The following is a 17,198-nucleotide window of genomic DNA, read 5'->3' on the forward strand; positions in this document are numbered from 1 at the left end:
GTAAAACAGGGAATCATCCCAACATGAGCGCTTCTGAATTTCCAAACATTTTCAGCCACTTCCAAAGGGTTAGGAAAATTCCAGTCAAATTCCTAGGGCCCAGCAGGTGCATCTCAAAGTAATTATTTTTAATTCATTCACTCGCAGGATGTGGGTATCATTGTCAATGCCCATCCATCATTGCCTTTGAGCTGAGCCAGACCATAACGTGTCAGACACATTGCTGTGGGTCTTGAGACATATGTCGGCCAGACCAGGTAAGTACAGGAGCTTCCATCCCTAAAGGACATCTGTAAATCCGATGGATCTATAAATTCCACTGGCTAACGTTCTGGGATTTGGACTTGTGCTGTTAGCGCACCAAACTGGGCCTTTGCATGTCTAGATCAGTGACACCGTCACCACACCACCAGTAAGCCCTCTGATCAGCAGTCCTTCAGTAAATGTGGATCTGTTAATAGAACAGGTGACTCGCACAGAGAGAATTGAATACAGTGGTCCTGTTAGATGAAGAGAGGTAAGAGGAGGTGTTTGTGGAACATAAACCTGGCATGGATAAGTTGGGGCAGAATGCTATCAATTCCACACAATACAGTGAACCCTCTCGTGAGGGTGAATGACAGTGTCGGGGGCCTGGTGCAACTCTCTGGCCAGTGGAGTTAGCGTCGGAAAAGCACTAGTTTCCAGGCGAGCGGTTCAATCAAACAATTAACGAGAGAAAATGTCACCTTCTGCTTGCAGCTTTCCCTGAAATCTCTCCGGGTGAGGAATGGGCATCGGCGCCCCCAGTCGATATGCTGGACGATGTTGTTGGGTATGAAGGAACCACGTCGGGCGATGGTACGTGAGAAATGTCGGCTGAGGGGCTTTGTTCGCGAAATTGCGCACCAACCACAGGCGTGAGCCCTTGTAGAAACCAAGAGGTCTCACTCCAGTAATGGGCTAGGACCCCAACCCTGTATCTGCATGGCTGTGTTGGGTTGGTGTCAGTGGAAATTGCATTGCAGTATTTGCTGAGGTTGTGGTTTCAATGAGGCCAGAAGCTGCACTACCACAGGTACCCGCAATAAATAGCCAGCTAACTGCCAACATTCCTGCCCATTTGTATTGAGCAAGAGAAAAAAGGAAGACTTACAATTCACTATTGGCTTAGCTCCTCAAGATCCTATCTCCAGTAATGAATATTGAGTGGAAAATAATGGACAGGGGACACCAGGAGATCTCTCGACTCATCTTTTGAGGAGTGCTGTGGGATCTTTTAGTGTTGCTTGGGGCAGTAGTGCAGGCTGACGGGACCACTTCTTAGTGTTGTATCTAGTTAATGGCATCTTTGATAAAGCACTGCTGCTTTAGCATTGCATTGTAATGGCTCTGGATGTGAGTTTGCTCGCTGAGCTGGAAGATTAGTTTTCAGACGTTTCGTCACCATTCTAGGTAACATCATCAGTGAGCCTCCGACGAAGCGCTGGTGTTATGTCCCGCTTTCTATTTATCTGGTTAGGTTTCCTTGGGTTGGTGATGTCATTTCCTGCGTTGGTGATGTCATTTCCTGTTCTTTTTCTCAGGGGATGGTAGATTGATTTGGAGCCAATGTGTTTGTTGATGGAGTTCTGGTTGGAATGCCATGCTTCTAGGAATTCTGTTGCGTGTCTCTGTTTGGCTTGTCCTAGGATGGATGTGTTGTCCCAATCAAAGTGGTGTCCTTCCATATCTGTATGTAAGGATACGAGTGATAGTGGGTCATGTCGTTTTGTGGCTAGTTGATGTTCATGTATCCTGGTGGCTAGCTTCCTGCCTGTTTGTCCAATGTAGTGTTTGTCACAGTTCTTGCAAGGTATTTTGTAGATGACGTTCGTTTTGTTTGTTGTCTGTATAGGGTCTTTTAAGTTCATTAGCTGCTGTTTTAGTGTGTTGGTGGGTTTGTGGGCTACCCTGATGCCAAGGGGTCCGAGTAGTCTGGCAGTCATTTCGGAAATGTCTTTGATGTAGGGGAGAGTGGTTATGGTTTCTGGGCACGTTTTGTCTGTTTGTTTGGGTTTGTTGCTGAGGAATCGGCGGACTGTGTTCATAGGGTACCCATTCTTTTTAAATACGCTGTATAGGTGATTTTCTTCTGCTCTACATAGTTCCTCTGTGCTGCAGTGTGTGGTGGCTCATTGGAATAATGTTCTAATGCAGCTTCGTTTGTGGGTGTTGGGATGGTTGCTCCTGTAGTTCAGTATTTGGTCCGTATGTGTTGTTTTCCTGTAGACGCTGGTTTGAAGTTCCCCATTGACTGTTCGCTCTACTGTGACATCTAGGAATGGCAGCTTGTTGTTGTTTTCTTTGTAATGGCTGCCTAGATGGAGTGACTAGTCTTCTGCACAGTTTCAAACTCCAACCATCAGCTGAGCCAAGACAATAACTACGTGCAGGACGAAGCTGCGACATCAAGATGGCATTTACTTCAAATGTGGGTAGAATCAAAATATAGTGGAGATCTTCCATTTATCCCCGTATTCCCCCCGCCCCCGTCTCGACATCAGAACCCTGTCACTTCCCACTGCAGTACCAGAGATCCCCCAGTTCTTTGCCCAAGTGACCAATATGGAGTGCCAACACATTCTTTGACTGTGGTAGGCATCACAGCCAAACCCAGTCCTTGGTTATGTCTACTGGTTCACCCATATGTGATGTGCACTAGTTAATAATGTTTTTGAATAAAGTCCTAGTCCACACTTTTTAGCCAGTTGTTTCAGTTGGCCATACTCCAAATATTCACACCCCATAGATTATTTCTGAAACTTTTTTATAACTGTATTGATAACTAGCTCCCCCATGTTTATACAAACAATTTGGACACAAACTGTTAACTAAAATGTCCGTCATTTCATTAGGTCTTGAACATCCCTTTGGAGCACATTAGATAATTTCTGAGCCCCTTTTTCTACCAGACAGCAGTAACTGGGTATCTGTGAGGACTTGGGTACCTCTCACCTTCTTAAAGCCTCTGCAGTGTATCAACTTGAAGCAAGTATGAGTACCCTAACCGAAGTGAGCACCAAGTTACAATAAAGCTTGCAGCTTTCCTGACTTGCGCATGTGTCTCAGCACTCACGTTCCAACCACGGTGGGGGAATGTATACGTTTGAGTGTGAGTGCGTCTGTGCGCAAGTGTGTGTGCAGGTCAGATTGTGTGCATTTAAGTGTGCGCCTGAGCGCACGAGTATGTCAGTGTGCAAGTGTGTGCTGTGTGACCACGTTTGAGCAAGTGTGTGTGTGTGTGTGTGTGTGTCCCAGTGCGCATGTGTATGTCTGGTGTGAGACTGTGTTTGAGCAGGTGTGTGCACACATTCAAGCACGCCTGTGTGTGCGTCCGAGTGTGTGTGCCATCAGAGGGCCTCAGTAGAGAGCCTGGTTATATCAAGTGACATTCTGATGGTGTGCTTATTATTCGCAGATGGAAGCTACATTCTCCCACCGGCTTCTATCGCAGAAGGAGCACAGGGAGATGTGCCTCGCCCACAGACATGGAGGTGAGGTCCTAAAAGTGACAAGTCTCAGTTAGCCTTGAAACACTCGAACCCCGTTTTTAGCCTTGCAACCTGGGCTTTCATTAGCGTGCTCCTTATTAAACATCAGAACGGCTTGTTTTAGTTCCAACACACGTACAAATTAATTCGGAACAAGGGTAGACCATTCAGCCCCTTAAGCCTGCTCTACCTCTTGAAAAATGCATTATTCCCATTGGCAGATCTGATTGTGACCTCAACTCCTCATTCCTGCCTATTCCTGATTCCTTTCAACTCCCTCATTAGGTAAGAATCAATCTAACTCAGCCTCCGAATTAAACAATGATCCACCTCCACACAGAGGAGGGTTCCACTATCTCATGATCTTCTGACTGAAAAATTTCTCTTCATTCTCATCTTAAATTGGAGATCCCTTATTTTTGAAGCGAGTCCTCTCCTAGTTCTATTCTCTTCTAAAAAGGAAAAAAAAAATTCCTTTGGCCAAGCATTCTGTCAAGTCCCCTCAGGATCTTGTATTTTTCAATAAGACCAGCTTTCCTCCTTCTATACTGTCTCTGTTTAAATATGCTGCTTTTGAATTCCTCCTGCCAAGTTCACATTTTTCTACATTATTTCCCATATCTTTGTACGCTCACTTAACCTATCTTTATTGGTTTGCAGATTCCTTACGTCCTATTTACCGACTTACTTCCCTTCCTGAAACAAAAACAGGAAGTGCTAGAGATCCTGGCAGGATCTATGAATAGTGAAACAGAATGAATGCTCTGAGTCCTTTAAGATTGCTGCTCAGAAACGAAAGGGTCTGGCAAGTGGCGTCCTTATGCTGTTGACAGAGCTGTGAGGGGGGGGGGAGAGTAAGTGCAACAGATAGTGAAGGTGCCTACAGCAAAGGGCGAAGGGAGTGCTAACAGTAGTAAAGGAGAGATTGAGATGTAAGGTAAGTGTTAATGGTAGGTGTGAATAGTAAAACATGGGCCAGCTCTGCTGAGAGCAAACTTTGTGTGTGTGTCTGCGTGCGCACGCAGGGGTAGAGGGTGGGGAGCATAATCAAATTTGAAACACGGCCATGCTTGAAAGCTTTGAATTAATTGTTGAGTGCTGAATTCTCTAAAATGCTGAAGTGAAAATGAGGTGTTGCTTCTCCAGTTAGCATTGAGCTTCTTTGGAACCCTGTGAAGGGCTCAGGACAGAAACGTCAGCATAAGGGCAGGATGGTTTATTGAAATGGCCAAAACTGGAAGATCACGGTCATTTTTACAAGTAGAGCAGAGGTGCTTGTCTGCGTTTGGTCTCACAAATGTAAAGGAGACCATATTGTGAGCGATGAATACAGTAGACTAGACTGAAAGTAATGTAGGGAAATGGCTGATTCATCATGTGGAGTCTTGGACAGTGAGAATGGAGGAGGCAAAAAGACAAGTGTTGCATGTTCTGCATTTGCACGGGAAGGTGCTGTGGCGGAGTGAGGAAGTGTTAGGAGTGGTGGAGAAGTGGACTGCAGCGTGATGGAGGGAATGTTCCCTGCCAAATGTTGGCAGTGGAGCAGAGGAGAAGATATGTTTGTTGCATCATCAGGAATAGGTGGAAATGACGGACAAGTCACAGACAGATAAATGGTGAAGAGGAGGCAGCAGGAACTGGGAAAAATGGAAATTGGGAAACTCATGCAAAGCACCAGACGAATCGTGAATGTAAGTGGGAAGAACCTGAACAAGGTGGGGGGGGGGGGAACAAAATAGACTCAAGATAAGAACACATAGGTTCAGTGGGGCAGGGGCAGGCTGGAGCGATGAGTCAGCCCCGTTTGTGGGTTTTGGGAAGGAAGGTAGAAGCGGGCTGTGTGTGGCTAGGGGGCTATGAGGTGGGAAGCTTTGGTGGAAATGAGGTCACTGGCAGTCCTGGGAGTGACAGCCTGATGTTCAGTGGAACTGTGATTCAAGGAGAGATGGCACTCAGCTTCTGGGGGGTCATTGTCAACCACGCCCCCTCTTCAGTGGATTTGATAGCTGTCAGCATTAGACATGGGAGAACAGAGCGAAGCGTGTTCAAAGGGAGACAGTTTCGGTGGGTGAGAGGGAGAAAAGAAATGATGGAGGCTACTGGCACCTCCTTGATGTAGAGATCAAAGGTAAGTGCCCAGATGGAGGGAGAGTAGTGGAGATGGTAAAAGTGTCCAAAAGAGGAGAGAAGACTCGTGTCAAAAGACATTAGCACGGGAATGGAGGGGATACATAATAAGTTAAACATCATGTCATGCCTGAAATTCATTGAGGTGGGGTCACAAAGTGACAGCTCCTTTCCTGTCTTGGTGTCAGGTGCAAATTCAACAACCATAAATTCAGCCCCTTCACTTCATCGAAGTATATCCTAAACTGCATAAATAATACATTTTAAAAATCTTTAGACTTTATTTTTGTACTTTTTTTTAAATTAAGAAGACAAGTGCTGAACTTTTAAACTTATTTCTTTGTTTTCCTATTTTTGCAACTAACATTTTGTGCCTACTTACTAAGCTGGTGCCATGTGTGACACTGGACACATTTCATTATACTCTTGACCTCTTATTTGAGTACATGTGACAATAAAACCTGAATCTAAACCTAGAACGCTGAGCATTGATTCCTGCTGCAGTACTAGTCACACTTCATTGATATGAAAAGGACCTGTTTGTGCATACTATTTGCTAATCCCCTCTGATGTCGGGAGGGCGGATTTGAAAGGAGGCACTTTTCATTGCTTTGCCTGGCGTCTGTACAAGCTCTAGGTTGGCAAGGAGTAAGAGAAGATCTTGCATTTCTGTAGTGTCTTGCACCTTCTTGGGCTATGCCCCCGCTACTGAATTGTAGTTGTTGTCACATTGTGAGCAAACATCCTCCCTCACCCGAAAGTAACCAGAAAGCTTATCTCGAGCCAGGTTATTTGAGGGATAAATGCCAACCAGATCAGCAGGTGCCCTGCTCTTCAAATAGTGACCTGTGTGCAGCAATCCCTCAGAATGGAACCGGAATACCAGACTGGACTCAGAATTACAGTGTCTGGGATGGCCGTTCCAGCTCCTGACTTGAAGACCCCAGTGCTACCACCAACAACAGCTTGCAACTAGTTGTTTAGTGAGTTGTCGGTTAATTTTGTAATGAACTTGTAGTGAGTCCCTCAAGCTTGTTTGTAAACTTGGTTAATTCTGACTTTGGGTGTTTTGGCATGGCTGCGCTGGTACCTTGCTTAATTGTTAATTATTGATTTGTATTTTGCAACCAGTCTTCAGTTAAATATAGAGAATATGTCTAATGCACGTGTCACGTTTGGAAAATGCCTACTGTGAAAGGTGTGTTGACTTAAATCCCATTCATTTGACAAATGAACCATCCACATCGGCAGTTTTTGCATTCACAGATTCAATTTATTACTGTCTCGTACCAAGGTACAGTGAAAAGTGTTGTCTTGTGCGTGCTTTGCAGGCAGAGAGAGACAGAAGTTAGAGTTCTGTACAATGTAGAAAGTGCCCTTTGGCCCATCGAGTCTGCAACGCCGCAGTTAGCATTACAAGTGCACTAACCCCACTCGTGCTATCACATCCTTCTTGTAATAAGGCAACCAGGCCTGCACACACTACTCCAGCTGGAGACTGACCAGTGCGCTGGACAACTCTAACATTACTCTGTGCCATGACTGATGAAAATGTGTATCCCACATGCTTTCTTAATTGTCCTATTCAGATGCTATGTTGATTTCAGGGACCTGTCAGTAATTACGCCAAGATCTCCCTGTTCCTCTAAGCTACTTGGTGCCCTGTCATTCATTAAATGCTCCCTCATCTTGTTACTTCTTCCAAAGTGCACCAGCTCCCACTTATCAGGATCGAATACCATGCGCCACTGCTCTGCTCATCTGAGCGGCACCTCTGTATCTTCCTGTAGCCTACAACTATCTCCTTCGCTATAAACTACTCTACCAATTTTGGTGTCATCTGCAAGTTTTCTTGCTGGCCTCCGCTGCAGAGATTTTAAAAACTTCCATGGGGTCTGCCTGTTAAGAGCGTTCCTCTTTAGCGAATACTTAACACAGGGCTTCTAAAGCATGAAGGGTGGGTTCTCTGGGATGTTGAAGGATCACATTGGATATGTCATTGCACAAAAAAGGGAAGAATCTTTGTTTATGTAACATCTTTCATGACCTCTGGGCTCTCCATAGCATTTTACAGCCAATGCTCTTAAAAACAGAATCCCTGTTACAATGTAGAGAAGATCAGCAGTGAAGTAAGTGACCAGATCTTCGTTTTTTTTTGACGTTGATTTAGGATACTGGGGGACAACTTCCCTGTCACTAAAATCAGTGTGGGAACCTGAGAGAGTAGAAGGAACCTCCGTTAAATCATTTGACAGGGAAAGCACTTCAGACGATACAGAACCCCTGCAGTACTGCAGCAGAACACTGGCTTATTTTACGTACTCCCCAGGAGCTGAGGCATGAGAACACAAATTCTGATCCCTAGTGATTCTGCCTTATGATAGAACGGCGAATCAGGCACATGGTGAATGGCCTACCTCTGTATCTTTAATCTGCATGTCTGTGCCAAATAGCAAACACGTGAATAATAGCAGTGTATGCAGCCAGCAAGCTAAGTTTGAAATTGGGCAATGTATTTTCTTTCCCTGGAAATTCATCTCAATCTTTCTAAAACAGTGGATTTAAATATGGACCAAAGTACAATGACTGGTCCCAGGGTTAGGCTGGAATGAAGTGGAAGTGCTGTCAGCAGGGAGCATTACAGTACAAAGTGACAATGCAGCATACTGAAATAAAAGGAAATGTGAACCAGGTATCTTTTGATTTGTCTGCCAGGAGATTGTGTGGTACATTTTGAGCATGTGGTGATTTATTTTTTTTTCACCTGCCAGTCAGTGTTTCCTGGTGAGTAGATTTTTGCACACTTTTTTTTTCAGAATTGCAAAATCATTCACACTGTCATAGTGAAATGTACATCCTCAGAGCTAACACCTCATTTTAACCATCCTCAAGGTTTTATTAGCTGGAGCACTCTATGAACTTTTAGACCTACAATATCAGTTGGCATTGCCAATTGTTATTGGACATCATTTATTATGACTGTCCTAAGAATTACGTCAGAAACCAATTAAAACTTGTAGTGTGCTTCAACTGTGTATGTTTGAAACTAATTTATTCATATATAGGGCTCTGTTCTTTGTAAACACAAAGGATATGTCGAGACACAACTTATATCAATAAAAAAGGGCAAAAGAGACAGCCAAACCCTGCTGCATCCCTATGGCAATACTTAGAACAATAAAAGTTGACATACCTGGTTTAAATGTAATTTCCATACTGGCATATTATGTGTGTTCTTAGTGCTTTTTACCTTAAGGACTGAATGGATTCTGCTGCTTTTTCGTGAAAACCTTCTTGCCTTCAGATATACCCAAGGTTCTTTCAGATTTCTGACACCAGTGGCATCTGAATGGCTTTCTCCAAAGCCAAATCTTTAAACTATAATACATTTGAAAAAGACCCATCAGCAATCCCAGCGATAATTCTGTCTCCTGTGAATTCTGATTTCAAAGCTGCGTGGTCACATTTCTCCACCAATCTGTAGTGGTCATTAATGAAATTATCAATGGATTCCCCTGGGATGTGACCTTGCTTTTTCAAGAATTTTATCTATTCAGAGATTAAAGTACTTCCCAATTCTTGTAGAACCTCACCAAACATATCTTTGCGCTTGTGTTGAGCTACAATGTCATCAGCTATGTTCATAATTGAACTCAAAAGTTTCAGTTTTCAATGCAAGTTCCCACAATGGCATTTGAACATGTATCGTTGTGGTATTAGTCTTCAAAATACTAACACACTGTTACACTAATATTGGGCATGCTTGCATCTATGCATGAAATTGTGTATTGATGCAGATTGTGGAGATTTGAGCTGGGCCCTAGTTTTCTTGACATGTATGTTATGTCAATCCACAGTTGCATTTTGAGTGGCCAAAGCAAATGCGATCAAGGAATTTCAAGATATTGTGAATGTTCCACAAATGTGTCAAAATACAGTCATAACAACAATGTGCTTTTCTCCCCTCCCCTTCTCACCAGTATTCCCAGCATCACTGAAGATGTAGCTAGAGAAGCATTCATTGAGTTTGCATCCAGCAAGTGCTGCTACAGCACCAGCCCTGCCAAAGACATGATCTTTCGGGATTTAAGACCGTATAACACGTACAGAGTAAGTGATGCCCTGTTATAAAGAAAGGTAAAAAAAAAAATTACATTGGTATACAATCCAATCACATCTCCAGAAACATCTCCGTGCTTCAGATGTTACTTCGAAGACGTTGCATGTTTTACCAGTAGGTTTTCCAAATTGGCTGTGGCTCACTTGGTAATGGCCTTGCCTTTGAATCTCTAGATTAAAGTCCCCCCCCAGCACTCGAGCGCAAAGTCAAAGCGAACCACCCAGTGCAGTACTGAAAGTGTGCCGCAGCATCAGAGATGCCATGTTTTGGATGAGGTGTTAAAAATGACGCCTGCTTGGATCAGTGTAGAAGAAGTTTGAAAAAGAGCATAGCGTCATTCCCCAATGCCTTCGCCACTACGTATCCTTCCGTTAGCCGCAGATTGTAAGAACAACGCATTATCTTGTCAGCAGCCCATTGTGGTTGTGGGAACTTACTTTGTACAAATTGCCTGCAATCTTCCCCACACTACCACACTTGAGGAGTATTTGATTGACTATAAAGCACTTTCAGACATCCAGCAGCTATGAGAAATGCAATACAAATTAAAATCTTGCTTTCAATTGCAGTTTGCTGTTTCTGCCAGTTCAACTTAGTTCCCAATATATCACAGTTAACAAAACAGACATTTGATTTACTGACTATGGTCTCAGCATCATTTCAAATCAATACATTCTCATCCACGTCACCATTGGATGACCTTGTCTCGTTCACCCACACTGAACGCTTACCAGATAGAAAACAGATTAAAATACTGGCTATCTTGGATGGCACATCCTTCGGTCAGAACATTTCCCAATTATTACAGATTCTTATATAAACCAGGGCCATTTTTTCATTGCTCAAATCTGCTGCTTGCGAGTCGGCATGCTGTGTGTAATGTGATAACAATTAAACCATAGCATTGAGCAGATTCAGTTCAAAGTGTATGGTGACTCAGTAGCTAGCACTGCTGCCTCACAGCACCAGGGACCCAGGTTTGATTCCATCTTCAGGTAACTGTCAGGGTGGAGTTTGCACGTTCTCCCCATATCTGCGTGGGTTTCCTCCAGGTGCTCCAGTTTTCTGCCACTGTTCAAAGAGGTGTAAGTTAGGTGGATTGGCCATGCTAAATTTGCCTGTACTGTGCAGGGATGTGCAGGCTAGGTGGATTAGCCATGGGAAATACAGGGATGGGGTGGGTGTGGGTGGGATGCTGTTCGGAGGGTTGGTGTGGACTTGATGGGCTGAATGGCCTTCTCTCACACTGTAGGGCTCCTATGATTCTGGTCATAAGTAACAGTTTGTGTTTTTGTTTATTTGTCTTATCAACGATATGATAAAATAAAGATGAATCTGTATCAAATTTTCAAAAGGACAAACATCCTGTGCCAAATGGAGCTACAGTTTATATTAAGACCATATTTTTTTGTGGCAAAGCAGAGCAGACAAGGAATGTCACTGATCTTGTAGCTTAGTGTAGAATGTGGTGGCAAAGAATGGTTTTGAAATCCAGGGGAACTTCGAATCACACTGAAAACTGCAACACCAGAATAATGTTGACAAAGCAATTTTATTTTAAATAGAGGCTTGAAGGAAAGTGAAGAGAGTTTGCAACGTTACAAAAAGCAGGGGCCCAGTAACTGAGCAGAGTGCTGCAGCTGAAACAGCTGAAGTGAGTTTGTGTCAACGAAACAGAGGATAGGGATAGTCACTCAAACAGGATGGGGCAAGACCGTGCAGGGATTTTAAACTTAGCAGCTTAGCTTAGACTGAGGGTTGGTGCCAATGGGGCATCAAACCAGAGCTGTGCGTCCAGTATGGCCGTAATTCAACATAAATAAAACTGAAACGAACGGACTGAATTTATTGATGTGGGAGTGGGGCCCCAACCACAGGCTTGAGATTCAGTGGCTAGCCTGTCAGAGCTATTTTGGGGAGTCCTAATGGGCTTAAATCCCAACCATGCACTTCCCTGTCTGCTTTCAGGGTCCCTGAGCCATTTCGGAGGCCAGTAGGGGCACCAGAAATGGTGCCTACTGCTGGCATTGCAGTAGTCTCTGGACCAGGAGCTGCCTAATAGGCCCAAGAGAAGAAGGTAAAGGGGTCAGCTTTTCCCTAGCAGTCAGGCAGCAGGCGGCAGGTTATGTCGTTGTGAAGGACAGAGTGCGGAAGGCATGGCTTGGGTCTCCCCACAGGCATGGCGCTTCCATCCAGACATTCTCACTTTGGGGAAAACAGGACCCCACCACCCCCAAGCTGTGACTCGGTTGCCAGCTTTCACTGGATGGTGAAACACGGCTGCTGACATGGTGAAGCTACCAGAAATTTACCAGCAGGGTGTGGGGTGAGACCTGTCGGCCGTTCTGGGCAACAGTCGGCCTAGGTTCAGCCTTGCCTGCATTTGACTTAATCAGTGAAATGGGGTTTGGAAAGGCGAGGGGACCCCCCCCCCCGCCCATACCTTACCTTCTGTCCAACATCAACATACCCCACCCCTGATGGTGAGGGTGTTATAAGACCTGTGCTATATTACTGAGTCAAATGCAAGCTGTCAATAAAATGTTGCGAATGTAAAGCACTTCTGGCTTGTGAAACATTGCTAAACCAAGGTTAATTTTACTTCAGTACCGCCTAGAAAGCTTCATTGAGTCCAGATCAACTAAGTGGAAGATGGTCCCTTATAGTGGTGAGTATGTAACATACCTGTAATGACTTAAATCCAAAGTGTGTAGGAGCTTTACAGAGATCACAGCCACCCCAACAAACTGTTAACCTTTAAAGGCTCATGGCTGACTATATTGCTGTTGTGAAAACCTTATGTAACCACCAGTATACAGCAGTCACATCTCTGACAGAGCGATAGTAATTTAATGTTATCACTCACTTGGGTTACCAATTGATACTTTTTTTTAAAAAAGAAGGTCCATTCCGCTTTCCAAGTTCCTGGCCAGCCCCTAAGTTTTGTTCTCCAATGTTCTCCAAGCCTCTGATCTATTCAGTTAAGGTTCTTGGAACAAAGAACAAGGAAAATTACAGCACAGGAACAGGTCCTTAGGTCCTCCAAGCCTGTGCCGATCCAGATCATCTATCTAAACCTGTTGCCTATTTTCCAAGGATCTGTGTCCCTCTGCTCCCTGCCTATTCATGTATCTGTCTAGATACATCTTAAATGACGCTGTTGTGCCCGCCTCTACCAACTCCGCTGGCAACATGTTCCAGGCACCCACCACCCTCTGCGTAAAGAACTTTCCACGCATATCTCCCTTAAATTTTTCCCCTCTCACCTTGAAATTGTGACCCCCTAGTAATTGAGTCCCCCACACTGTGGGGGGGAAAAAGCTTCTTGCTATCCACCCTGTCTATACCTCTCATCATTTTGTAGACCTCAGTCAGCTCCCTGCTCAACCTCAGTCTTTCTAATGTAAATAATCCTAACCCACTCAACCTCTCTTCATAGCTAGTGCCCTCCATACCAGGCAACATTCTGGTGAACCTCCTCTGCACCTTCTCCAAAGCATCCACATCCTTTTGGTAATGCAGCAACCAGAACTGTACGCAGTATTCCAAATGTGGTCGAACCAAGTCCTATACAACTGTAACATGACCCGCCAACTCTTGTACTCAACACCCCGTCCGATGAATGCTGCATGCCTGTTTGACCACTCTGCCAACCTGCGTTGCCACATTCAGGGTACAATGGACCTGAACACCCAGATCTCTCTCTGTGCATCAATTTTCCCCAGGGCTTTTCCATTTGCTGTATAGTTCGCTCTTGAATTGAATCTTCCAAAATGCATCACCTTGCATTTGTCTGGATTGAGCTCCATCTGCCATTTCTCCTCCCAACTCTCCAATCTATCTATATTCTGCTGCATTCTCCGACAGTCCCCTTCGCTATCTGCTACTCCACCAATCTTAGTGTCATCTGCAAACTTGCTAATCAGACCATCTATACCTTCGTCCAGATCATTTATGTATATCACAAACAACAGTGGTCCCAGCACGAACACCACCGGTCACTATTCTCCATTTGGAGAAACTCCCTTCCACTACAACTCTGTGTCCTGTAGCCCAGCCAGTTGTCTAGCTAGCTCACTCTGGACCCATGTGACTTCACTTTCTCCGTCAGCCTACCATAGGGAACCTTATCAAACGCCTTACTGAAGTCCATGTATATGACATCATCTTATAATAACCTTGGATTACGGAGTTGCCTGTGTCTTGTAATGCTGTCATTGCATTCACTGAACTAGGATGAACTTGGGTAGGCTCAGTGGTACTGGCGTACCTTATTGGTATGCCCCCATGAAGTCTTCAGCAGAAGAAAAGCTCAACCTTGATAAATAGTAAAGGTTTATTACAATTACTTAATAGCAAGTTACATTACAAATTTAGGTTACATGGGAGTCCAAGGTAAATCCTCAGATTATACTCGAGTGTAAGTACACCTTACTGCTACTGAAATTTTCTTGCATAGTATTGGTAACAAACATAGAACAGGTTGGCTCCTCCTAGGAACATTACAGAAATAACTTCATGAAACCGGTATCCTGTCACGAAGACAACCTTTATTTCTATGTGCACGGTGCATGGACTCAGTTCAGAGCCGGTCCCTACAGTGAAGAGAGTCCCTGAGACTCCTGTTTATATCTGTCAGCCAGGACTGCCTGATTGAGGCTGTTAATCTTTGCCATTCAGGGAGCTCCCGCTTGATGAGATCGACTTGGCCAACCTTGTTCCAATCACTATCTGCTGATGGATGGAACTTATGTGGTTTTCATTCTTCTGCACATATCCTGTCCTGCTAACAGCCACTGCCAAATCCTACAACTTGAGGAAAAAGAGTCAGCCCCTTTACTCTTTATTCTTTTAGCTGCCTTGCAATGAAGACTGCATTGCTGCTCCTCGTGGCTAGCTCATCTCCATCTCTGATGTGCTTACATTTTGTTCTGGTGTCTTCCTGATGTTTGCCGATTAGTTTTAAAAGGGAACAGTGGTCTCTTGCTATTTTAGGGCAGATTGTCGACAGCAGTGCCTATGGAATTCCACCCCTCCCCTGGGATATAATCGTGGAGAGGCCTCCGATGTTTCAGGACCACGAGAAGAAAATCGCAGTGCCCCACACTTCGTCCATAAAGGTAAGGCTTCATACAAGGGAACACTTCCTCTCTGAAAGCTGTAGTAAAACCATACCTTCCCTTTATAAAGAATGCATAATGTTGTTATACCCACAGTACACTTTATGGGACATTACCTAAAACAAAATCGCTGTTAAATCAGCTGGAATGGATTTGATCATTTCAGCATTGAAGTGTGAGACTGACGTGGAACTAATATTTTGGATGCAGTATCAAATGTAAATTAGAATTGGAGATTGCAAGTTGAAACTCCTTTTCTTGACCCCACTCCCATTGGCCGTTAAAGGTCCACTCTGAAAAAGGATCATGAGCCTGAAACTTTAAGTCTGCTTTCTCTCCACAGATGCTGCCAGACCTGCCGAGTTTTTCCAGCAATTTTGTTTGTTTTTATTTCTGATTTCCAGCACGCACGGTTTGTTTTTGATGGCCGTTGAAAGGTCTGCTTGTCCTTTGTTTGCAGCAATGGGAAATTCTCAGGTTCGCATACTCTGAGCTCCGTGGAATAACTGTGTCGCATCTCCCGTGTGAAAGCTGTTAATGCCTTTTAATCATCTAGGAACATCAGAACCATCACGCGAGCTTGTTTTTGCCTATCAGATTTGTTTTGAACTGTCAGAGCATGCTTCTGAAAAGAAGGAGCAAAATGAATCCTGTAATCAGTGCTGTAACTATTCCAATTTCTGATCAGCCTTTTTGACCCTATGCTCTACATTGAAAGGGTGATCACCTCCTGCCTCTGGAAGGCCCGTATTATTTTAGCTGCACTGCAAAACTCAGAATTACAAAGTTTAAATCCTGCAGGTTCTGCTGAAAGTACACAGCCCCTTTTGAAAGTTAGTCCTATTGATTTAAAAAGACTAAGTTGCCCAGACTTTGAAAGGCAGAGCATAGGATTTGCCATCATGTACTGTACTGCCAGTTCCATATCATATAGCCGTGAAGGAGCTGGCTAAATAGCAAAATGTTTTCTGAAGCTTGTTTTTGCACAGTGAAAGCTGTGCACAATGGGGCTTTCACACCATCTATCCCAACAAGAATTGAAGTTTGGGGAAATGTCGCAGCATGAAAGTTGAGACCCAGCCCCATGGTTTACTGTGCACTTTCCTGCTTTAAATGTACCGAGAATGAATTTACTTCTTGTGATTTGTAGATGAACTCACAGAGTACAGGACCAAAGTTAACCTTATTTAATTGTGCCCTTCTCTCTCTCCAGGGGTGTCACGTATGTATGACATTGGGCAAAATAGCATGCAACAAATGCACTACGACAGGGCAGGTAAGAAGTGAACTTGAGAGCTTCTCATGTATTTTTGATGTAGTCTTGTCTGAAGGTCACTTCTTCCCGAGCACAGTTACTGTCCCAAGTGTGGTGAGGCCTCAGTCAATAGAAGAGCAGCTCAGTGATTGACTCAAGTCTACCTGTGATGCATACTACTGTTGAACAGTATTGCACTGGATTGTTATATTATTACATTAATGCTTTGCTAATTCATATTTAACCATTCAGTCAGGTCTGTTAATGAGTTCAAGGATTGAAATGCCCCATTACCCCTAACCCAGTCAAAGAGACCATGTGTAGTACTTCCAAACTCCTAAAACAACGATCTGGGGACATGGAGTCAAATTTCACAACAGAAGCTGGTAGAACTTAAATTTGATTCTGAAAGATTGTATTTGGAAGCTAATCGCAGTAATAGTAATTGTGAAAATATCATTGATTGCCTTGGATTGACTAATCCCTGATGCCAACTGGTGGCCAAGGCCCTTCTTCTGGAATGTAGCCAGCAGGCAAGACAAGACCCACCAGAAATGGCTTGGCTGTAAGTTTCTAATCTCCAGGCCTCCATGTCACTGGCACCAGTGGTGAGACTGAGCCGAATTGCGTGAACTTTACTTTTAAAGTGAATATCTGACTGGGAACAGGATTGGGGGAAGTTGGGACGTCCTCAAAATGGTTCCTGAACGGCATGACATCATCTAAGTGCCATACCAGAGCAACCAGCAAGTCAAGGACACCTAAAAGAGGAGATCAGAATGTTCCAGGATGTTGCTTTGTTCAAAGTTCTGGATGGGAAATGGCTGTTTAGGGACCAACAGAAGCTGTGGGCAGTAAAGAGGGTTTTTTCAGTGATGCATAGAACAAGCAGGTCTAATGGGCCAGTTTACTTTCTATCACTTGGCACCTACTTAGAAAGGAAGATTGAGAGAATTTGCATTTCCATAGTACCGTTCGTGACCTCAGAATATCTGTGTGCCTGACAGTGACTGAAGTACTTTTAAAGTTTACACCATTGTCATGTAGAAAACACAACAGATAAT

General features: G+C 44.1%; 1 protein-coding gene across 1 annotated transcript in view; it reads left to right on the plus strand.

Annotated features, from left to right (window-relative positions):
- LOC125460334 (protein SSUH2 homolog) overlaps positions 1-17,198 on the plus strand; it is a 60,792-nt gene that overhangs the window by 17,057 nt on the left and 26,537 nt on the right. Inside the window, exons 3-8 of the mRNA XM_048547710.2 lie at positions 742-840; positions 3,440-3,515; positions 9,620-9,749; positions 12,367-12,427; positions 14,755-14,879; positions 16,093-16,155. Coding sequence (XP_048403667.1) covers positions 742-840; positions 3,440-3,515; positions 9,620-9,749; positions 12,367-12,427; positions 14,755-14,879; positions 16,093-16,155 — 554 coding nt within the window. The remainder of the gene's footprint in view (positions 1-741; positions 841-3,439; positions 3,516-9,619; positions 9,750-12,366; positions 12,428-14,754; positions 14,880-16,092; positions 16,156-17,198) is intronic.

Source organism: Stegostoma tigrinum, chromosome 11 (genome assembly GCF_030684315.1).
Source record: "Stegostoma tigrinum isolate sSteTig4 chromosome 11, sSteTig4.hap1, whole genome shotgun sequence".
NCBI classification, from domain to species: Eukaryota; Metazoa; Chordata; class Chondrichthyes; order Orectolobiformes; family Stegostomatidae; genus Stegostoma; species Stegostoma tigrinum.